Source organism: Gastrolobium bilobum, unplaced genomic scaffold, assembly GCF_033153095.1.
Source record: "Gastrolobium bilobum isolate Gb01-03AN ecotype WA unplaced genomic scaffold, APGP_CSIRO_Gbil_v1 utg10441, whole genome shotgun sequence".
Lineage (NCBI taxonomy): Eukaryota > Viridiplantae > Streptophyta > Magnoliopsida > Fabales > Fabaceae > Gastrolobium > Gastrolobium bilobum.
In genome coordinates this window covers 39,271-63,311 of record NW_026897207.1, presented here as the reverse complement: position 1 = coordinate 63,311, position 24,041 = coordinate 39,271, and the positions used below count along the sequence as shown (strand labels likewise).

The 24,041-nt window shown below is 35.8% G+C and overlaps 2 protein-coding genes and 1 non-coding gene across 10 annotated transcripts; all 3 read left to right on the top strand.

Annotated features, from left to right (window-relative positions):
- The first annotated feature begins 399 nt into the window (after positions 1 to 399).
- On the top strand, positions 400 to 471 carry TRNAH-GUG (transfer RNA histidin (anticodon GUG)). Its single transcript has one exon. It is a non-coding gene; the product is annotated as a tRNA-His (tRNA).
- A 91-nt stretch (positions 472 to 562) lies between these two features.
- Positions 563 to 4,063, top strand: LOC133304914 (uncharacterized). The gene is made up of 5 exons (XM_061505003.1): positions 563 to 972; positions 1,057 to 1,138; positions 1,599 to 2,429; positions 3,178 to 3,435; positions 3,859 to 4,063. The coding sequence occupies exons 1-5, from the start codon at positions 606 to 608 to the stop codon at positions 4,016 to 4,018; spliced, it is 1,698 nt and encodes a 565-aa protein (XP_061360987.1). The 5' UTR covers positions 563 to 605; the 3' UTR covers positions 4,019 to 4,063.
- A 4,262-nt stretch (positions 4,064 to 8,325) lies between these two features.
- Positions 8,326 to 23,010, top strand: LOC133304906 (uncharacterized). 8 transcript variants are annotated; one of them, XM_061504985.1, is made up of 17 exons: positions 8,326 to 8,692; positions 8,821 to 8,898; positions 9,070 to 9,108; positions 9,254 to 9,310; positions 10,182 to 10,256; positions 10,809 to 10,874; positions 11,207 to 11,249; positions 11,592 to 11,637; positions 12,435 to 12,528; positions 12,882 to 12,934; positions 13,086 to 13,170; positions 13,263 to 13,365; positions 13,447 to 13,539; positions 13,745 to 13,811; positions 14,013 to 14,079; positions 14,197 to 14,250; positions 22,654 to 23,010. In XM_061504985.1, the coding sequence occupies exons 2-17, from the start codon at positions 8,845 to 8,847 to the stop codon at positions 22,789 to 22,791; spliced, it is 1,134 nt and encodes a 377-aa protein (XP_061360969.1). In that variant the 5' UTR covers positions 8,326 to 8,692; positions 8,821 to 8,844; the 3' UTR covers positions 22,792 to 23,010. The 8 variants fall into 8 exon arrangements, with proteins under 8 accessions (XP_061360969.1, XP_061360968.1, XP_061360967.1 ...); XM_061504984.1 differs by having other exon boundaries at positions 8,807 to 8,898; positions 11,592 to 11,619; XM_061504983.1 differs by having other exon boundaries at positions 8,807 to 8,898.
- The last annotated feature ends 1,031 nt before the right edge of the window (positions 23,011 to 24,041 follow it).

The window sequence follows — 24,041 nt, the reverse complement described above, 5'->3', positions numbered from 1 at the left end:
ATATCATTCACCCTTAAAGTTCAATGAGCTCTCGAATAAGAGAGAATATTAGAAAAATATAAAATTATTAATATAATCTCACACATCAACTTAAACTTTTGGGTTGAATATATGTGAATTTACCTAATACCAACGGTAGATAACAAGCCAATAACATTGACAATCACTTAATCAAAGCACAAGAAAATGACATTTAATAAGAATATATGTAATAACCGTAATATCATGACATGGATCATGAATTAGAAGAAGACAGTTGGAATCTTATTTGTTACGCAAGCAAAAAAAATTAAAAATAAAAAATGTTTTCACCTCCTAGAGGATTATACATTCTTGTTTGAAAGTAAACATGATTAAATGTAAGAATTAATTTATAACTACGCAACAAGCTCGAAACTCGTGGCTGTAGTTTAGTGGTAAGAATTCCACGTTGTGGCCGTGGAGACCTGGGCTCGAATCCCAGCAGCCACATTTTCTGTCTTTTTACCTTTGTGTATATATATATTTCAGTGCCGCGGTATTCAAATCAAACTCAGATTTTTTTGAACAATAAACATTTTCGTCTCAATCCATAGGCCAAGTTGGAGGAGCAAAGAGCGATTAGAATGGTTGAGGACTCTGAATATGGATGGCGGTTTACGTGGGAAGCACAGTCTCACATCCCAACGCTTCGATTATTCTTATTACCCAAAAACAACCTCAATCCCTCTCTTCAATGTCACAATATCAGCGTTCACCTTCATTCCTCACACTCTTTTCTCACTCTCACTTGCTCCGCCGTCTCCCTTAGGGTTCCGCTTCCCACGGTTTTGATCGACGCCGAGTCTCCGGTGACATTCCGAGCACACCACGACCACATTGAGGTCAAGCTCCTCCTCCTCCTCCCCGTCGATCACCCCATCGTCAAATCCCTCAATCAACCCCACAGTTCCCCAGACGACGACGTTTCCAACACTCTCCTATTGGAATCTGGTAATCTCCAAATACCCATTTTTTAAACTCTTGCAACTTCAGTTTTTTATTGTATTTATTTTTCTGGTTCTTTGTTTGGTTCAGACGTGAAAGTTTTGTCTTCTGAAGGAGAAGTTGACTTTTACTGCAGAAGTTGCTCATTCAAGTTGACCAAAAATCCTCTCAGGTTAGATGTCAGTGTTTGCTTATTATTTATTTAGTATCATTTGAGAGTTTTTAGTTATCTAGACTAGTGTTAGGAACCCATAAAGAGAGTATTATTCTTCAGAGAGAGATGAGAAAAACAGAAAACAGGGAAAAAAATGCTTCTCAAGTGTTCATTGAATTACTAACAGAGACCTTTCCCAAGATTTTTTCTTTATAAAGGAAGTCCCCTTTTTGCTAATGCTCAGTTCTCAAATGATAATAAATCAGAATGGCCCCTCTTTTCTTATTTAAGCTAATTTTTTACCTCTAACAACTTTAACCACACAAACGTAACTATTCTAACTAACCAACAATTCTCTGGTCTGAGGTTCAAATAGAATAGAAAATAACAGACTAATAGTAGCAGGGGCTAGTGTTTTATTGAACATTTAGTTTTTGAGATTTTTGTTTTCTCATTTTGTTTCACGTTACTTATTTAGGAATTTTGTTGAAATGCCATCAGCGAATTGGAGAGAGGTGGCTGACAACTGGTTTGGAGCTTGTTGTTGTTCATTTGGAGGTATAAGTGAGAAAATGGTGATGAGGTATGTAAGTTCTTATGCTTGCGTGCAGGGTTTGTGTCTATTGAGCTCTACATCTATCACTCTTTGCAAGGATGATCTTGTGGAATGTAATTTTCCTGAAGGGTGTGGAGAACAAGAGTGTAATTCTGTAGCAGGTAACCCAGGAGATGATGGTGTTAGCAAAACCACAAGAAATTCTGGATTGAACAAGGAAAGAACTTCAACCGGCAGTGATGCTGGTGAAGTAACCTATGCTTTTGATGAGAATTCAAGGTTTGCTCATGTTGAGCATGAAAAAAAGCCTTTGGTGAATGTCAGATATGAAGTCAGTAAGAATAAACCTGATCATGGTGAATTCTCTTGTTCACATCCAGATTCAGATGTTAATGAAGATGTGGTCAAACCTCCTAGTTGTTGTGGTCATATGACAAGCATTCTTGGGGATGAAGACAATGGACATCATTTATCTGAAATTGCTGGAAAGGAACGGTTGCCAACAGAAACCATGGAAATTCTGGGAAATCAGAAATCTTTCCTCAATGGTTTTCTTGAAGATGTATTCATGGCTAGATCATCAAACCTTTCAAAGGATATTAGTTGGCATGAATTTACATGCCCTCAATGCTCGTCTCTCCTTGGAGCCTACCCATGTTGTGAGGGCTTTACACCAGTAGATGGAGGAGTACGATTGTTCAAATGTTATATTTCAACCTGTGTGCCAGTTGGAGGATCAGGGGACACATTCAGGTTAGCAAAGAATAACTAAATTCACTCTCTTTCTCTTAATAATTCTTTATCAAAAAGAAAAAAGGTGACTTAGTTGTGTACCCTTATAATTCAATTGCAGCTGACTGTTAGGAATGTAATTGGGAAATAATAATTGTTTGACAATTCAATTGCAGGTTAGTTGGTTGATAAATAATAATTGGGTAATAGAAACGTAACATAGGGAAAAAAATCTATTAATTCTTTCTTTCATACAAAACTTGGTGGGAAAGAAGTGGCAGTGACCGTAAATTGCCAACTCTAGGTATTTTGTGTGTGTGTGCTGTGAATGATTTTAGGGAAGTGAAATTAAGTATGGCTCAAAAAATTAATTCCCTCTGTTTTATCTCTATTCCTAGGAACAATATTTTTGGTTCTTCCATAATGGTGTATGTTAAGATTTTACCAACCAGTTTCATGCATTGGAAATTTGGAAAGAGTTAACAGTTGAATACATGGTCTTAGAATTGTTGAAAATTCATGGTTGGTAAATCATTGAATATATTTATAGGCTGAAGGCGAAAAAGAAAATTATCTGTGTGCACGCATGACTGCATCCACCTTCATATTCAGGCTATTACTTTCTTTTCGCAGATTTGGTGAAATAGGCCTTACAGAATTTTCATTTTTTAGTTTAAAATTAAGTGAGATAAAGATTAATTTATTTTGAAGTTAGATTGTTAAATACAGATATTCTGAATAAATTCTAATGCATTATATTTGTCACCAGCAAATACACCATGGACAAAATGTTTGCAAATCAGTTGATGGAGTGTGCAAATGATGAATCATTGTTTCGGTTTGTTATCAGAGATCTGACAACAAAATCCCCTGTCCTGCAAATCATTCTTTTAAATCCAGATACTTGGTCATGTTCTCGCAATTGTTCTAGTACAGAGGACAAAGACCCAGTTCCTAAATTACAGTTAGGGCCCGTCATCAAGGTGCTTTTTTCTGATTGCAACACTGCAACAGATTCTCAATTAAGGTCAGTTATCAAGTTGTCTCTGTTATCATGATTAATGTATTAATTGGAAAAATCCATATAATATGTAAAAAAAATTCTTACCTTTTTCTGTTTTGGTTTGAGCTTTAGAATTAGGAGCATCTATACTCTGTTTTTGTTTCTCTTTATGTTTTCTGTGGCTGGCTTTTGTTTACTAGATGTTCGGACGCCTTTTCCTTTATTACTCTTGGAACTTGAATGCATTTTGTCTGCTACAGTTCTACCTAGAGATTTATCAAATAAGCTCAAAAAGGAGACAATAAGTAAATAACAAATTTTTTTTTCTATTTAATATGAAGGGATAGGAATCATTAACTTTGGATAATCAATGGATTCATATATAAGTTCATGTATAATATATCTATTGTACTACTTGCTTCCTACGATTTTAAACAATTTGTGCAGGATGATAGAGGAATGGGCTACAAAGAATTCCGCTGAAAACATTTTTATGTTGACTCGTCAAATACAAGAATTGGTGGGGTCGTTGATGTCAGCAAAAGACATATATCCACCTTCATGTGCTTGCATTCAAGGTTTAATCTTGTCGTCTGTGCAACTGTAGTAATATACTAAACAACTCATTTGGTAATGAAAGTTGATTTTTAGTGCTGAGCAATGGATGAATGATCAATTTTCTGTATTGTATGAAAGGAAAGCGTTACATAGCTAGAATTAACTTGACAGAATAGGAACCAAGAATGATATTGAAATTGACTTTTGGATATCAGTTTGTCTTATCCAACCATCGCCCATAAATTAGCGTAAATTCTGGTTAACTTTTGTCAAAATTTTCGGGCTGTGTATCACTACTACTAATGTGGCCAAACCAATTTTGGATAGCGTAGGAGCTGTTCAACAACTCAAGAAAATTAAAACCAAGACTTTGTATTCTCTTCAAAATTTGTAGTAAATTATTCTCAGCCCGAGGAATGTATAATGTTCGATTTTTTTTTTTTTTTTAATTTTTAATTTTTAATAGAACACGAGAGAAGTGGATCTGATTCTGTTACTATATCCATGTCAATCAATCATTCTCGTATTGCTCTATGTTTGCCGAAAACTAATGAGATTAAATTAACCCAGACCAAAGACTATGATTTTGGGAGATCAAATTTAAACTTGGAAGCTAATAATATTGGTTTAAGGGATAAATCAGTCTCATGCAACAGCAAATCTATTATCTTATGATATAGATGCAAAAATTGTGGGCCCCATCAACATCTAAAAAAATCAAAATAAATACAGCACATCTTTTTATGGGTTAGTAAGAAACTATGTATATCTCCTACTGCCGAAAAACATAGTCCTATAGTTTAAGGGAAAAGTGTGTATGATTTCAAAGGATATAAAGTTGTGTCATTTTAGATGAGATAAGAGATAAATCACGTGAGAGAGAATGAGAGGAAATTTTTTTAAATGTATGGGTTCCACCTCTTTGTGAGAGGGAAATGATGTAAGGTGTGTCATTTAAAATGACAAATATTTTTCCTATAGTTTAAAGGTTTTTAGTTTATCGTGTTTAAGGCCAACAAAATCGGCCAGACTCGGTGGGCCAACCCTCCCCACCCGTTAAATGAGGTGGAGAGGGCTGAGTTTTACAATCCATATCAAAAGTGGGGTGGACTTAGTTTTTGATGGGTTGATGGCGGGTATAGGCAATGCGAGTCAGTGTAAAATAAGTTCGTGCTAGCAGGCCAGCCCGCCAAACGGGGCGGGGCGAGCCGAGTTTTTCAGCCCACTTTTAAAAGCGTAGCGGGTTGACTCATTTTTTGACGAATTGATGGCAGGGTGGAGCGGGCCGCTCACTTTGTCACCTCTAATCCTGTTACACGACCACTATTCATTTTACGTGCAAAAACTTGTTTTGTGGGGCTCACAATTTTTTTTTTAAAAAAGAAAAAAAGAAAAGCTCGAAACTCAAAGTGTGAGTAGAACATCAATTTCTTGTCCTATAACAAGACAGATACATTACTCATAGTTAGGGCTGGCAATATGGGCCAGCCCGCCCCGGCCCGCCAAAAATGGGCTGGCCCGCCCCGGCCCGTTTTGACAAAATGGGTTGAATTGAGTAACCCGGCCCGTTTTATGAGTGGGCTGGCGGGCTACGGGCCAGCCCGCCTAAAATAAAAAAAATAAAATACAAAAAATTAAATTCTGCATAAAATCACATAAAAAAATCTGCATAAAAGCATACAAAAATCTGTATAAAATCCTAATGTGCTTATGAAACCAAGAAGATCAGTGTTTAATAATCTGCATATAAATATGCATCTTTCAATCCAAAAATAATAATAAAAAAATAAAATCATATCAGGATAAAATAGAATAACAAAACAAGTAACAAAGTGTTGTATGAGCAGTCCACAACAATTCAAAAAAGCCACTTGCAAGCAGAGAAATCTAAGATACGGAGCTACATAACAATTGGGTAACCTAAAAAAAAAAAAAAAAATGACTTGGCGGGCTAACCCGCCCCGTGGCGGGCTGACCCATATGGGCTGGCGGGTTTGGCGGGGCGGGTTTGGCGGGCTGGTGGGTTGAAAGACTCAACCCAGCCCGCCCCATTTGGCAGGCGGGGCGGGCCAGCCCGGCGGGCTCAGCCCATTTTGCCGGCCCTACTCATAGTTTAATAGGTGTTACTTTTTTTCACGTTGTTGGAGAAAATCAAATTTTCCTGCATACTCATGTTTTAATGAGGTTCACAACTTTTATTAAAAAAAAGAGGGGTGCAAAAATTCAAAGGTGTATAGGAAATTGATTTTCTTGTCCTGCAATATAAGAATTATTTTACCCTAGTTTAATTACTCACTTTTCAATGCTGGATTTTGCTCTCTAATTTTGATCGTATCATATTTTCAGCTTGCCATAGGGCTGCTAAAATTTTTGGGCTACTGGGCTCTCATGTAATAATAGCGCTATCCACCGCCCTTTTATTGGTTGACATCCAACTTTTCGTCCAGAATAAAAAAAGTTAGTTACCAAAGAGGAAGATATTCTCATTTCTTATTTAATATAATCAGCGATGAGAAGCTGTCTATAAATAAATTAACAATTTTTGTCTTTTCACTCTCTATTTTAACGTGTTCTCTCTTTTGTCACTATCTATTAATAACTGATTTGTTTGAAACATGAGAGAATATATATTTTTATCAATCATAGTTTTGCAGCTGAACGAACTAGTTATCTAATCTTTTCATCCAAAAAAATTAGGTCTTTTTTTTTCTCATATCGTAGAGAATTTTTTTTATACTAATGAGACATGAAATTGTGTGCCACTTGTTTTTTTTTTTTTTTCTTAATGGATGGTGGGAGTCACAACATCTTGTGTTTATAGTAAGCGAAATAAATCTCCTGCAACATGAAATTTTTTTTTCCAAAAAATTATATCGAACTTAAGCCCTTCACTTATACTAAAATATAAATAAATTATATCAAAGATTTTGTAATTTTTTATTTAGGATTTGCTAGAAATTGCTTGAGGTTCATCATGAATTTATTTTGAGATGTGGTGTGGTAATTAATTAATGAATAAATGAATTTCAACAACAATAAGTGTCCTGCTCCTTTATCAAGAAAAATAGTATATTTAGCTTCTTTAGACTTTGGATCATTTATTAAATGTTACTATGAACAATAGAGTTGTTGAGTTACATACTAACTTTTTTGTGTTATTAGCGGTTTAATGATAATGTATAAGATTTAAAAATTTAGGATATTCATAAATAGACTAACACAATATTTATTATAATAATTTTGTGCATTACTTTGGGTGTAGTATATTGAAATAAAGAAAGGGAAGAAGTTATTATTTTTTATTTTTTATTTTTTTTGGTGTTGTCTACAAGGGTTTGTTAAATTTGTTAAAAATTTGGGCCTACACAACACATTAAATATTGATCTTGACTTATATTGAGCGGGATGAAGGGTTTAATAAAATAACAATCCAAGAAGTCCTATAATAAAGAGTTAAGGAGTAAGAAAGAGACTTCATCCTGCATACACACAATCTCGCAAATATATAACCGGATTCACATCAACATAAAGTTCATAGGCCTTCTCAAGAGCCAATGATTGAAGGACACACACTTAATTCCAACTAAGCCTACATAGTATAGCCTCCTAAAGAGCTTCCCGCAAATGGAGTAGAATGTTGAGGCCTCCTCAACCCGCGAGAATGAATGCTACCATACTAAGGCAGTCGAGTAGGTCATGCCATTGCTATATATGAACGGCTCAAAAGCTCAATTATGATCATATTCTCCATTATTACTTAACCTCATTAATCAAACGCTAATTTGAGCGTCAGAATGTTTTGTAAGTATTTCTCGTATGTCCCAATCAAGTAAAGATCTCTAGCTTTAGCACAATCATCCACCGAAATCATCCCACACCATAACCCATCAGATCCATTGCAATGTCACTTTAAATATCACTTGAATCAGACTCAACCACGTGTGATAAGATTCAATTATTCTCGAACTTATCAAATTTGCTAAAAAGGGAAGACCATCACAAAAAAATTGCACCTTATTTGATTGATCAAATAGTATAGAGTGGCCCAAAAACAACTCAAAGGAACTTATGATTATTTAAAAATATCAAAACTAACTTTAGTCTTTAAATTAAAATTATATAGCAATCAATTACAAAACTAAAATTAATTTATTGGGATATGATTATTTTATAACATTTGAGTGATTTAGCTAGATCGGTTATAATTTGTTAATAATTCTATTTCTCTCTCCTTCCGGAATCCTTTTTATTTTTTCACTATAATTGAGTAATTGTTAATAAATCTAAGCAAATCAAGTTTTAAAGCCCTTATCAAGCCAAGCTGAGTAATGTGCAAAGTAGAATGGTTTAGATATTGGCCAAACTGAGTGAAATTGCTAAGTCTACCCACAGAAAACGGAATCTTTGCCAAGCCAACCCTCTTTCCTGGATTTAGTTTTGTTTGATTAGCATTATCAAGCCAAGTTCCTGGTTCGACGACAACATTTTATTAAGCTGACTGCGTTTCGGGACGCCAAATAAACGACGTTTTTACAAACAAGCTGGAACAGACTCTTCATGCCGTTTTGTTCGTCGCTTCACATAGTTTCCGACTCTTCCTGCTAGTGCCCACTGCTAGACGTAGTGTTTCACTGACATCGTATCGTGTCGTGTCCCTCAAAATCTCAAGCAACGGTCGCTCCCAAAATGCGCCATTCGACAACGTTAACCGTTTTATGCCTAGGTGTGTCTGTCGTTTCGTGATTTCGTCGTGTTATTCTCTTTGTCTGGTCTTTGGTTTCAGTTGCTTAAACATTTGATTAGTTAAAACACATTGATTTGTGATTTTTTTTTTCAGGTGTTCTTTTGCAGATATCATGGGTGGCTTCAATTTCGATGCCGACTTCCAATTGCTATGCTTTCGATAATTCAAGTCGCGTTGTTGATTTCGTATCCTTCATTCCAACACACGCTTTAAGTTATGCATCTTTATTGGGCATTGCCATGGATTTGGATTTTAATATAATATGGATTGTTCATAGTTATTAATTGATGATATTGTTAATTATGTTTTTTTTATTTTTTATTTCTATGCTTGTTTTTACTTAACCGGTTAATTAGAGTAGCTGGATTGGTTACCTTTTTGAGTATGATGTGAAGGTAATGCTCTTAGACACTTATCATGTTTATTGATATCTGCGGGTGTTGTTATAATATATGAATTTTTATTTTATATTTTTTTAATATAAGTTTTCAGTTTTGGTTCTAGGCATGCTGCTAAGTTATTCACTTTGCATTGATGCAGCAAGGTTCTGACTTGGTGGTACGATTCTGCAAAGATGTGGAGATTAGATCACAAACGGTAGTCCATGTCACCATGCTTTCAAGTACTTCGTTCATTATGTGCTTTAATTCTTAAACTTTCTCCTCTTTTGGGCTTGTGGGTAGAGTAGTGATTATGTTATCTGATGAAGAATATACTTAGGTTTGCATTTTTTTTAATCCTCTTGGTATATTCTGCCTCAAGAACCTAAGGCACCATCTCTGTAAAATGTAAACCATATTCAACTTGGCCTGAATTATTATAAATCTTAAAAAGATTGCTATAGCAATCGGTTGTTTGATTCATTCATTTGCTTAATGGTTAACTTACACCAATTGCAAATATGTAATGCTGAATAGGCATCTGAGTTCTGCTTATTTATCATTCCTTCTCTTATGTCACTGGGGACTGAATAGATTAGTTTTAGTTCTGCTTGGATTTCTGCTCATCGTTATATTGAAGGAGATTTGCAGAGGGATAGTAACGCATTTGAACTGATGTATTTTTGTTTCTAGTTCCTTTTTCTCCATCCCCTATTTTTTTTTTTTTAAAAAAAGGGTTTTAGGAAGACTATTGGTTATTTATTCGTGTCTTTCATTAGTTATTAAAAGGTTGATACACAGAAGTGTTCCTCTAATAACTATCTGAATATATAATGACTTTCAAACACTTAAATTAGGTTAAGCTACAGGCTACAGTAATTGAGGATCTTACATCTGTCCTAGATTTACTTAAATTTGAATTCCAATCAGGTCATAGATGTCATGTGTGTGTGATGAATAATTATTGCTGGGTACTTGGGTTTTCTTGTTTCTTATCTTTTGTTACAAACTTTATCTATTAAGGCATGTTAATTTTCTTTGATGTAACATGTTTTTTACTTCATTAGCTGATGCCCCAAACTATTTAGGGATATGTTGATTTTGGCCGATTTGATAGGTTCAACTACTTTGTTGCTGGTTCTGGCCAATCTGACTTTGTACAAGTAAGTTCCTTCTGTGTTTTCTATATTTTGTGAAAACAAAATAAAAATCGTGAGTAATGGTACTGCTTAGACATAAATTCCTTTTGGAAGGATATTATTATAATTTATATTGTTTTTTTTCCACTGGTTTCTATTTGATCTTTTGCTAGTAAGAATACCTAGCAGTGTCAAACACATCAGCAAGATGTTAAATTTGTGGAAATAATAATCAAAGATTTAAAGCATAAATGGTGCAAGGAGCACATTCATCTTTTCCGAGTCACAGAAGCAGTATTGTAATTCTAAGAAAAAAATTCCAAGTTGCAAAAATAATTAATATTAAAGAAGGAACTTTCAAAGATGTTGCAATCTCCTTTGTGGCCAATGTAAGACTGCATGGGCCTCTTGGAGAGAGTAGCAGGCATTACATGTGCACAAGTAGAGTCTAGTGACACTTAGACTAAAAAATATTATGTGTTTCAAACTTGATTTTATATTTCAATTCCAATTCTCTTCCTTTCTCTTTCTTAATACCTTTTCTCCTGCTTTCTAAGCCATTTTCTCAATGTGTAGGAGTTTTATAATGGTGACCTGATGGGTTGTGAACAAAGTTATGACAAAATGGGACGAACAGCCAAGGTTGGTGCTACTCTGAAACTTCTATTTATTTATTTCTTTATGTACTAGATCCAAGACTCCAGAAAATGGATAGGGGAAATGGGAATGGGGGTTATCTCATGAAGAAAGGAGGTATGACCAGGCTCAAGTTCCTGGGAAGGAACTGTGTGACTGTAATAGAACCCAGACTTTGTTAACTGCCATGCATAGATACACAATAGGTGCCCACTAGGCTAAACGTTTTTGGTCCAATGCTTAATTTTTTGGCTGTAAAAAGTTCAGGCTTCTTTAGTACAATGCTTTATCATTATGTGATAGATGCACCTTTCTCATGTTACATTCATGTCTTTCAGGTAAATATCATATGTGGGAGTTGTTTGAATGGACAATGTAAAGGTATGACTATCTATCTTGGCTACTTGAAATGTGCACAATGCCCCAACCCTGATTCCTTCCCATTCTTGATTGTCTTTTTCTTTTGTGGACCAGCAATATGGGTCGTTTAGAGGCATAATTTATTGGAATCTGCAGGATTATAAAAATTCTGAAAATCGAGGAATTTTTTTTTTCTTTGAGGGGGCTGATAATAAATCATTGAATGGTGTGTATGTACAGCAGAATATCTCCATGGTTTTGCTCATAAATCTTCTTAGTGCCACATTTTAATGGACTTTTTTATTCTAAATCCTGTTTCAAAGTAGCATATCACATATGCTTTTTAGTTTTTTCTACTTGCAGGTCATCCTGGATGCATATGTAATGTCACGTATGAATCAAACTGCAGGTCTTTGATACTTTATCCCGTTCTCAGCTGTCATTTTTTATTGTAAAATGCAAATGTCAAAAACCTTTATTTGTTCATTATCAATTTATCATTTTTCAATGTTAATTTGTGAGTCAAACCAAAGAGTCTGCTGCTTTACTTTAAGTTGGATTTGGAGGCAATTATACTCTAGATTTGAAGGCTCCCCTTCTCCCCCTTTCCCCTTTCCCTTTTGAATTTAACTTTCAAATTTAAATAAGTATTTAGCTCTTATAGTTTTACTTGAATATTGAGTGAATTGTGTGTATCAATCAGACCACACGTAGTTCTATATATAAGAGTATAATTACGTGATTTCCTTCCTTTTTTACATGATTCTCTAATAATATACATGATTTCCTATTATTTACATATTTGTTAAGATATTCTAACAACCCTCTTATCAGATATTCTAAAACCCGCCTTCAAGTTGGTGCATGTATATCATAATGCGCTGAGCTTGTCACATATTTACAATATAGAGCTTATTATAAGCAATTAGTATCTATAATTATACTGTTTAGGTGCTCATGATTTATACTGTTACTGTTTATAAATACCAGATTACTTGTGTGTAATTGACCAACAATTTCCTTCAGTTCTTCCAATATTTAAAAGGGGAAGAATGTATAATGTGAATAGAGATATACTTTGGGTAGCCTTTGATTGTTCAGAACAGATTAAAATCGATATCATGATGATTTTCTGGTGCTTGTTTCTTAAAGTACTTTCATGAACTTTGTATATGTAAAAATTATTTCGATCTTGTTGTCTCTCAGAGTTTTAGTTGAACTTGCAATTCCATGTGATAAACCGGGCCCACAAGTATTTCAAGGCTTTACTGTTGGTTTTCATCCACGATCATGGGAACTTGTGAGCAGCTCTACCTTTCTAATTTATGTGTATATATTTGTTTACTTGAAAAGAGTACGCATAATTCTAGTAAGTAAATTAGAGTAAACCCCCAATTTGGTCCTCAAAAGATTATCAAAATATCAATTTGGACCTCGAAAAATCAATGACATCAAATTGGTCCTTGAATAACTTCAGTTTGGTCCCAGAAAACAGTAACTTTTAGACTACTTTTTTTTTTGTGAAAAACTTTTAGATTATTTTGATGTAATTTCAGGACCAAAATTTTGTTCCCGGAGTTTTTCAGGACTGGAATGGGGGTTTAGTCAATTAAATTATAATACTTAATGAATTCACTTTTCGTGAAATTGTAGGTTTATAATGGCATGACTCAATTTGGTTTTGAGAAACTCAATCGTGATTTTAGGTCAGGATTGCTGCTCCTGCCGCTGCCACTTCTTCTTGTTGATCATTGACATTTTATTCATCTGTTATCAGCTGTAGTATGTATGTGTGCTTCACTTACCCAAACTTTCCTTCAATTGTTACAAATAATGTGTTTTGCTATCTTTTTACAGCATTCAGACAGGGCAAGCTCAGGTAGTCCTGTTTATGACCGCAATTTCTTCACTCTCCTCCTTGGTTCAAAAACCTAGTTTACAGGTACTTTTTTTAGTGGTTTAGTCTCTGGGAAACCGTTATCGTCTTTCCTCAAGGTACTGGGAATATGACCATTGTTGATTGCTGCATATCAGGTCATTCCAAATAAGGGCTTGGAAGTTAAATTGTCTGGATCTGCCGCCTATGGAAGGCCTCCTACTACTTTGTCACCTACAATGTTGATTGTTGATTGGAGATGTATGGTACCACGTATTTTAGGAGCATCAATTTCGTGTAGAGTTGTCCGTGTTAAACTTTTATGTTTCAACTCTTTTCCAGGTGAGGTGGCCCGTGATACCCCATATGAAGTTAATATCACAATTCCAGTTGAGGGTTATGAGCCAATTCAATTTGTGCTTACAAAAATGTGTGGTGAGTGATACTAACTTACCCAGAAAATTATAGACTCAACTACTATTCGAGTATTCCTCTTGTGCTTTATATGTATTTAATTTCTGGGATTGGAAGACAGGACAGTTATGGGCCTTATGCCAATGGTATTACATTTTATTTTATTTTTTAACTTTCTTACATTTGAGTTAAATGAATGGCTAGCCCTATTTATTCATTGTTGCAGACTATAAGCAGGATCGAGGTGGAGGTACCACAAGAGGATGGGCAATATTTGGAGTGCTATCCTGCATGTAATAAAAACTCTCTCTTATATTTTATATTTGTGTTGTGGTTATGCCAAGTTAAAAAAATAAAAAATAAAACCTAGATTTAGGGGTTCAATACTATATGTAGCTCATAAAACAGACTTCTCATTGTCTTGTCACGCGTCAGTGTTGCCTTATTCTTTTTCCTCACATATTTTCAATATATGGGAACTTGTTATTGGGCAGATTCTTTGTCTCTTCTACACTTTTTTGTTGTGGAGGGTTCATATACAAGACAAAAGTGGAACGCCAGGTCAGGATTTTTCTCTTTCACTTGCAAATTGCTAGCATAAGATAGTTGCTAAATTTCCGCTTAGTCATAGGCTAAAACACATACATCTTAAATATCTGTTATGTTATCCTTTTGCAGCGTGGAATTGATGCATTGCCTGGCATGACAATCCTATCTGCCTGCTTAGAGACAGTGAGTTTAGAGCTCCTACTAATGTTTATTGTTTTATTGGAACTGTTGACATGAAATTAATTAATAATGGGTTAATTCTGAAATTTATGATGTATTAGGTCTATGCTAATCATCAACAAATTAGTCTTATTCAGTCTGAGTTTGATTAAACTTAATATTGGACATGACACTACTAAAACATTATGCCATGGATTTGAGAAATCTTAAACACATGCTAAGCATGAGATACTATTTATTATAATAATATTTTTCATTTTTATATTTATCCAAATAGGCAAAAAGAAAATTGGATGAGAGAAAAAACTTGTGTAGAGAAATAAGATTGGTGGAGAGCGAATATTGTTTTTTTATTTTTTAATTAGTTTTAATATTTGCATATTCATTCATCACCCTATATATTTTATTGTGCTACCTGGGAAAACACGTGAGGAGCTTTTTTTGCAGATTTATAGACAAAATGTGAATATGAAAAATACTCCCCAGTTGTCTTCATTAATGGAAGTGTTGTGGTTAAATTGAAAGTACAAATGTGAAATTGTTTATATTGAAAATATTTAAATATGCAGAAGTGCAGTATTATAAACATCACCAATGGCATTTGATGTAAATGGCTTGCTCTTTACTGATATAATTTTAAATGCACCATGTGTAAGTTCTGAAATTTTGTACTTTATTTTTTTCAAAATAGTAAAAAGAAATGAAAATGTCAATGGGACCTTGCACAGAAAAAACAATTGAATTGAAGTTTATAAGTTTGTTTTGTGGATGGCCTGCTACCTCATTTGCATATTGTTGTAAATATTGAAAAAATATATGTAATTATTTGTTTAGCCAGATTTGTTTAGGATTCAAACAGATTATGTTTAGGATTTGGGTTTATACTTTTAGGCTCATTAGTTTTTCTATAAATATTGTAACCTTATACATATTTCTATGAGTTTGAATAATATATCCATATTTTCCCCTTTGAAGTGGCATCAAAGCTCAGATCTTGGAGCCTTTGCTTCTGCTAAACCCTAAGCCTGCCTCTAGTGTAGCTGTCTGCCTTTAGTCGCAAGTCCTGCCTCATGTGCTGGTTCGTTCTTCGCCGTTAGTGCGGTTTTTTAGTAACCATTCTTCAAATACATCTTCCCTAAAACCTTTTCCAGTCTTCGCCATAGCAACCAACCTTTGACAGCCGCCATTAGCCATTGTCAGGCCCCACCAGAAAATTTTTATGGCAATCGTTCCAGCAAAAACCTACCTCAACAGAATTAGGAGTTGATCTATCCAACGCCCCAAGACCTACCTCGAATGAAGAGCCATCACACGCTCACTCGCTCAAATTTCCTCTGCGCATGGTAGTCATGCGCCACCTTCTGCTGGAGCGTGAGACATTTTTCGGTGGCCTCTCGCCGTCTACCACGGGCAAACATGGTCCCCCACTCACCTCCTCTTCTGATATGCCCTCACTTTGGTCATCGGACATCATTTGGGTTGTTGGTTTGTGATCTCAGGCATCAAGATCCAATTTTGTGGCAAAGATCTGATTTTTTTCTTTCATATTTGAGTTGCTTGAACCTCCATTGCTTAGATCTGATCTTCTTATCACTGTTTGGAGTCGACGGAGATTTCATTGGTATTTCCCACACTATTTTGTGTGACTAAAAGCTTTTTCTTGGCCCATTTAGCATTTTGTCGGATGTTGAGAGCGCTACAAACACTCCACATTGTCTGCTATTCAGCCAACTGTTTCTCTTAATCCAAATTATCTCCCCGCTTTACATCAGAATTATCGACTCAATGGTAAGAATTATTTACAGTGTGTTACGATCCAATTGCAAGATATGAGACTTAAAGCCCCACATCGAAAACATAAGGTTCTGGTGTGGGATTTATATGGACTTTGGGCTCTCCTACCTTATGAGCTAGCTTTTGGGGTGAGGCTCTCCCAAGGTTCGTATCAGTTGGTATTAGAGCCTTCCACTATGTCTTCTAGTTGCAATCGAGTTGTGCGGCTGGTGATGCTGCATTGCAGTGTTCGTCCCAGGCCAGTAAAAGACTAGTGCAAAGCCAGGCCGCGTGGGTGCCAAGGCTGTGAATCATGGTGGAATGTTACGATCCAATTGCAAGGTATGAGATTTGGAGTCCCATATCAGAAACATAAGGTTATGGTGTGGGGTTTATATGGACTTTAGGCTCTCCTACCTTACGAACTAGCTTTTGGGGTGGAGTTCTTCCAAGGTTCATATCATAGTGGTCTCATCTTGTTTGTACTATTCTCAGAGGATGACGTAAGGTTTCTCATCTTAAAGGCCTGTTCCTGCCAAAAGAGACCCTAAGTTTGCTAAAAGGGATGTTGAAGACTCCCTTATTATGACATGGCTGTGAAACTCTATGACCGTTAAAGTGAGTCAGCATTGCATGTTCTACCTATCGCCCTTGAGATTTGGGAGGTTCTTCAATCAACGTACTTTATGAAACAAGATGTTTCCACATGCTATGAATTGAGGAATAAGATATTTTCTACTAGACAAGGCTCCCTCTCTGTAACAGATAGCTTTGGACTGAGCTTGATCAATATCGAAGCTTGAAGATGAAATGCATTGAGGATGCCATTGCCTTGGAAACATCGGTTGAAAGGGATCAGATCTTTGATTTTCTTGCAGGCCTCAACTCTAAATAAGACCATATCCAAGTTTAGATTCTCGGTGAAGAAAAGTTACCCTCTCTTTGTGAAGTGTTTCAAACTTTCAGGGGAGAAGAGAGTTGCATAGTGGTCATGTTGGATGTTAAGTTGCCAGATGAATCTATTATGGTCTCATCTAAACACACTTCTTCTCACTCGTCTAATTCTAATTCAGAGCCATCTGATGGGTCTGTTATGATCTCAGCGAAGCCACCTCACCAGAGCTTCTTTTCCTTTTTTAGATCCAACAAAGAAGGACTGGTGGCGCGTGAGAGCGCGTGCGAGGTCCGCCCGAGCTTGACATTTCACGGCGAGGTCCTCTGGCGAGCGCGAACGTGTCTGTGGCTGGTCGGAGTCAAAAAGTTGTCGGAATAGTGTTGTTTGGCGTCTTTTAAAGTTGTTTTGGTCGTCTGGTGAAAGAAAAACTTTCGTAGAATGATAGATCTGAGAAAATGGAATGAAATAGTAGTCCTCTTGGTCCAAAAGGTTCCCGAAAATTTTTTCCGGTGGCGGCAAGAGGCAAATAGGGTTCCATCTTTTCAGGCGGCGGTTTGCAGAAGCAGAGTCCTCAGAATCGAGAGCTTTGATATCAAATTGAAATGTAAAGAAAGATTTGTATATAATTGAATTGTAAGTATATCTATAGAAGAATCTCTATTTAAAGAGATTAAAAAGTCCTAATGGGCTAAGCCCAAATAAGCTTCTAGAGTATTCTATCTATTACAAAATAATAATAAAATAATTCTAATATTTACAATAATATATGTGAACTCTATATACGACAGTGATTTCAACGAAGAAGACGACACATTTTTGATATCTCCAAGATGACGACGCCAATGGTGATCCAGCCAGAGCTGATGGTGATTCAACTGAAATAAGTTTCCTTATGGACACAACAAAACCAGTACGAGTACCTTCGTTATTCTGATGTTATTGACGACATCAATGGCGGCAAAGAATTTGAAGGAGCCCCACCATAAGGTGAAGGGATGCCTGTGGAGAATAGCGATGTGCGTGATATGCATCGCTAGGATCTTCCCGCTGACCCGAAAGGTGGGCCACAAATTCAACGGAGAGACAATTCGAGGGTTTCTCACTTGCTTGAGCACACTGAACAAGCAGTGATAGAAGCCACATGCACCACAACACTACCAGTTACCATCATGTATGTTGACATCACACTTATGATTCCTACTTCGTTGCCGGCACTCCCCGATGGAGAAGATACCTCAAGAAAGCGAAGGATGACATCAAATGGGGATTTCATTTGGTAAATTAAATCCAGACCATGGCTGAAGTGGCAAACAGGTGGTGAATTGATACTGAGCGTATTTGTGTCTTAAAATTTTTAAATATGTTTAATTGTTTTAATTTTATAGTACATGAGAGTTAATTGTATCAATTAAAAGTAGAAGTTGGTTTCTTGTAATTTAGTCTTCTATTTCAACCCCAACATCAGTGCATGAAGCATTAAAAAATGAAAATTGGGTTCAAGCCATGCATGATGAGATGAATGCCTTGGAGAAGAGTAGAACATGGGAAATTGTTGACAAGCCAAATAGGAAGAGAACAGTGTGATGCAGATGGGTCTATACTTTGAAATATAACTTTGACGGTACTCTTGAGATACTCTTGAGAGGTATAACGCACTATTAGTAGCTAAAGGTTACCCACAGACATATGACATTTGATTATGAGGTAACATTTGCTCCGGTGGCTAAAATGAACGTTGTGAGAGCTTTATTGTCCCTTGCTCACTATAATTGGGACTTAAATCAATTTGATGTGAAAAATGTCTTCCTCAATGGCAAGCTAGAAGAGGAAGATAAAATGGAGATCCCACAGGGATTTGACTCCACAAATGGAGAAAATAAAGTTTGTAGATTGAAGAAAGCTCTGTATGGCTTAAAGCAATCACCATGTGCTTGGTTTGGGAGATTTACCAAGGTTATGGTATCATTGAGATACAAGCAGAGTCAAGGAGATCACACACTCTTCTTTAAATACTCCCAAGGAAGTAAGATCACTATTCTCCTAGTTTATGTTGATGATATCGTTAGAGATATATAAAACCATTAATGTAGTCTCACCTAACAGCTTAAGCTTTTGGATTGAATTGGTTCTTTACATGGTATCAGAGCCTCGGTGTCAAGGGTTCGATCCTCACTGCCCCTCATTCTATTAATAAATAATTAAGTATTGTGGAATTTCTTAGCTTAGGTAGGCTGAGCCTGATACATCATCCACCTTTCAAGCCCAATGAGCTATCTTGTGAGGGGGCGCATTAGAGATATATAAAACCATTAATGTAGCCTCACCTAACAGCTTAAGTTTTTGGGTTGAATTGGTTCTTTACAGATATTATCACAAGAGATGATATAGTTGAGAAACCTGTCCTGCAAGAGAAATTGACTTGTGAATTTGAAGTTAAAGATCTTGGAAAACTGAGATATTTCCTTGGAATTGAGATTGCCCATTCACGAGAAGGTATCTTTATCCGACAAAGAAAGTACATCCTTGACCTTTTATAAAGAAGCGGAAAAGCTTGGATGTTAACCTTCCAGTACCCAGTTGAGCAAAATCACAAGCTGCGGAATGAAGAGGAGAGTCCTCCAGTTGGCAAATGGCAATACCAACTGTGACGCTCCGTCTGTAGCCGGTTAATTAACATTCATATGATAGTAAGCACAACATGTTCAACTTAATTAATGCGGAAGCTAACTGAATAAATTTTCTCTTTTTCTTTATGTATTGCAAACCTTTTCACTTTAATGGCCAAAATAAAACGGACGGCATTTCCTCTGTATTTTGGACCACTGGGGATAATTCCCACCTAGACAATTTCAACCTGATTGGCAGTTTAATACAATCCAAGCATAAACCATATTATCCAGCCATCCATGGCGTAGGCTATCTCATAATCATATCAGGTCTCAAAATAATATCTATAGAGTTACTTACATGATTACATCAACCAACCAAAAAAGATGTAATCAAATAAGTAACCTATATATATACAGACATAACTAACAAAATAGATAAACTATCAACATGGCATAGATATCTCCTATGCTCTCAAAATAATGACATGGCATATAGATACATATCCAAAATAAATTCATGCCAAATACTCATCAGCATATCAATCAAATCATACTATCATGTCAGATAGTATCTCTCATCTGGCCTCTCGCCACGCGATGCCTCAACACCATCAGCTCATGTACCTGAAATGGTAATTCCCATAACGCGGGGTGAGATAATATAGTTACCTCAGTAAGCTAGGGACCCTTGGAGGGCTCCTCCACCCCTAAGCTTACTTCTGGTATAATCACAGTACATAAAATATCCATGCATGCATCAGAATATGTATGACAATGCAGTGTGGAATAATGTAATCCTACTGGCCAGAGAATATAACAAGTATGCATTACGCAAGGAAACACTGTCTTGCAACATACCGTGTGAGGAAACACCGTCTCATACTACGCATAAGGAAACACTGTCTTATGCCTCACACGAGGAAACACCATCTTGTGTGGCACACAAACATACATACATATACATGCAACATATAATAAATTATTTTCAACATACCATATCAAACTATCACACTCCCTCAGAGTTTGGTGGAACAAACGGGGGATTAACCCCAAGGATCGAAAGCTTACCTGGAATAGCTCTTTTTCTAGCCTCTTCCAAGTCAAAGGGTCCACAAGCCAATAAAATGCTCAACAAATGACCAACACACCTATCCATGGTGAATTTATCACAATTAAACATATATTCATTTCATATAAGTTTCACATCAAACCATTGTTTGATACTTACCTCAATCTCAAATAATCAAGAGCTTTGCTCAAAGTCCATATCTTGCTCTAGTCCATGCTCTTGCTCCATAAGTCCATTTGGTCTCGCACTATAACCAAGGAACATATTTCCATTATTATCCATCATCAATGCATACATACGGTACTGTTCATCTCTACAGTACTATTCATGTATACGTCACTATTCACGTATACGACACTATTCAAAAATACGGTATCTTAAATTTTCCAAATACATTTTCACCGTTAAAATCCTCATCTAAACATTTTTCTCAACATGAGCTAAGCCTCAATCAAGCTCTAACATGCTCAAACAAGCCAAACTTTCAAAATGAAAACCTAAGTTCAATCTCCATAACAACATGAATAGGAGGAGAATTTCTTATCACAATACACTCTAGAACAAAGGAGAGATGAATTTCTAAGCTCCCATGGCTTCAAACTCCATCAAAACCCATCTTTTTCATGAAATTCGAAATCTTAGGGAGGAAGAACTCTCTCTACAGTGAACCCCACCCAAAAATACTGGTACCAACGGATTCCTCTCGAAATCTCTCACAAGTTTAACTTTGGAACGGAGTGATTTGGAGGTCTCTAGCTTAAGTTATGAATTTTGGAAGATTTGAAATCAAAATCTCTATTTTACTTTCCATTTTTCCATCTGTCGATCGTGGGACGAAGACGCGAAGAAGAATAGGGAATAATGACTCACTTAGTCACTTAAGTGAGTTTACTTTACCAGTGGGTATAAGCTTATCTATCTACACACCTCCATTCATTACCAAACATTACCTAGTAGACTACAATATTTTTCTACTCATGTTTCTAACATCACTTTCAATTTTTGGGTAATTTTGTCTACCTACATTTTTACCTCTTAACTGTCATTTTAACTCCTTTCTAACCAAATGTGACTTTATTTCTTTTCTTTTTTCTACTTTCCTTATAATTTTTCTTCAATATTAAATCCACAACTACTAGTGAGGGTTATTATATCAACGACTAGTGGGAAGAGTGATCTATCTTGCTTATACTAGACCTGATTTGGCTTATGGAGTTAGCATTGTCAGTCATTTCATGCATGACCTAAGGGAGAAACACATGCATGCAGTAGACAGAATTCTCCTGTATCTAAAGGTCACTCCAGACAAAGGACTACTACTTCAGGAGGGAAAAATCTATCCTTGGAAGTATATACTAACGCTGATTATGCTGGGTCCGTAATGGATCGACGGTCAACCTCGGGCTACTGAATGTTTCTATAAGGAAATTTAAAAACCTAGAGAAGTAAAAAGCACAATGTGGTTGCTAGATCAAGTGCTGAGGCAAAGTTTCGAGTCATGGCCCAAAGCATTTGTGAATTATTATGGCTAAAAATTATCCTAGATGATCTCAAAATAAGATGTGAAGGACCTATGAAGTATTTCTGTGATAATAAATCAGCCATCTGTATAGCTCACAATCTCGTTCAATACGACATAACCAAGCATATTGAGATTGATCGTCACTTTATCAAAGAAAAATTTGACAGCGAACTAATTAATACACCTTATATTCCCTCTGGTCGTTAACTACCAGGTGTCTTGAACAAGGGATTTCCCACAGACAGATTTCAAGAACTTACTGACAAGCTGTGAATGATAAACACTCATTCCTCAGATTGAGAAGTAGTGTTGTAAATATTGAAAAAATATATGTAATTATTTGTTTCCTTTATTAGCCAGATTTGTTTAGGATTTAGACAGATTATGTTTAGGATTTGGGGTTACCATTTTAGGCCCATTAGTTTTTTTGTAAATATTGTAACCTTGTAAATATTTCTCTGAGTATGAATAATATTTCCATATTTTCCCTTTTCAAGTCATGTTTATCTAACATTTGTTGAATGCCTCATGAAAATAGGTTAATGGAGTTGGGCAAGGCTACTCACGGCCAGAAGATGTTAAAAGTGCCTTTGCCAGCGAAACCACTTGGGAGCGCCCTCCTGGTCCTTCTCAAGGTGCATGGAAACCAAGAGAAAGACAATATGGCGCCATTTGAATGTGCACTCACTTTTTTCTTTTTGCTTTATTTACTGACAGTACGTTAACATTTTATCTAATTCTTTGGAATTTCTTCTGCCAAGAATGTCATTTGGATCAATTCATATTATGGGATTTTGAAGCCTCAGTCATCATGTATTTCTTTGTTAACAAAATTCACAGCTAGAAGTAAAGAAGAGGTAGTTATAGCATGAATCTAGCTGCTGAATTGCATTCAACGGATCTTATTGAAATTTTGACTTTTGATATAGTTCAGTTGTGTTGTTTGATCGATGTAAGTTAGTCCATTTTTTTTTTTTTTTTTTTTTTTTACCATTTTGTGGGATAATGCATGAGCTTAATTGTGGTTGATGTTTTTGTTGTGATGAGTTAATCTTATTGGTCGAACTAATAGAAATATGAGTTGCTTCAAATTAGTAGCAATTATGATAATGATGGAAACAAATTGATTGCCGATGAAATCGGCGGTATGAGTGGAAGACCTTATTTTACTTGTTTTGCCTAGCATAAGTTTAATAAATATTAAATACTTTTTTCGATCCTCAACAAATTTTACGATGTCCGCTTTAGTCCCTAACAAATAAAAAGGCTATTCGTAGTCTTTAGGAAATTTAAAGTGGATCAATTTTAGTCTTTTTGAGGGACTAATATAGGTCTTTTTTGAATGTGAGGGACCACGATTTTAACTAAATGGGTCCATTTTGAATTTCTTAGGGACCATGAATAACCTTTTTATTTGCTAGGGACTAAAGCGGGCATCAAATTTGCTGAGGACCAAAAAAGATATTTATTCTTTAATAAATTTTAGCTTAAGAAAAAAGCACTTTGTAGATTTACAAAAGGAAAAAATAATTGTCATTCTCATTATAAAACTTTGGAAGAGTGACTTTTAAGGGGTAGAGGTTTAGGTTCTTACACCAAGCAAGCCTTCTGATAGGTTTTGATATGTATTTATGATCTTCCAAATCCACATGTTATTTCTGACGTAATGCATTTACCAAGTGTATTGCACGCACGCTAGAGTACATCATAGAAGATGGCATATTAACTCTAGTTCATATCCCACTTTTTCATTTAAAACACTCATTTCTTTGTAGCTCGAGCTATATGATACAAGTTAGAATAAGATCGGACAGACATAGCTGGAGCATTCTAAAACAACTCTTAGTATAATCCAAGGTTGCTATTATTTTCAATGGTCATAGCATATGCTCTATCACGCAAAATTAAAATATAAGTAAAGCTAAG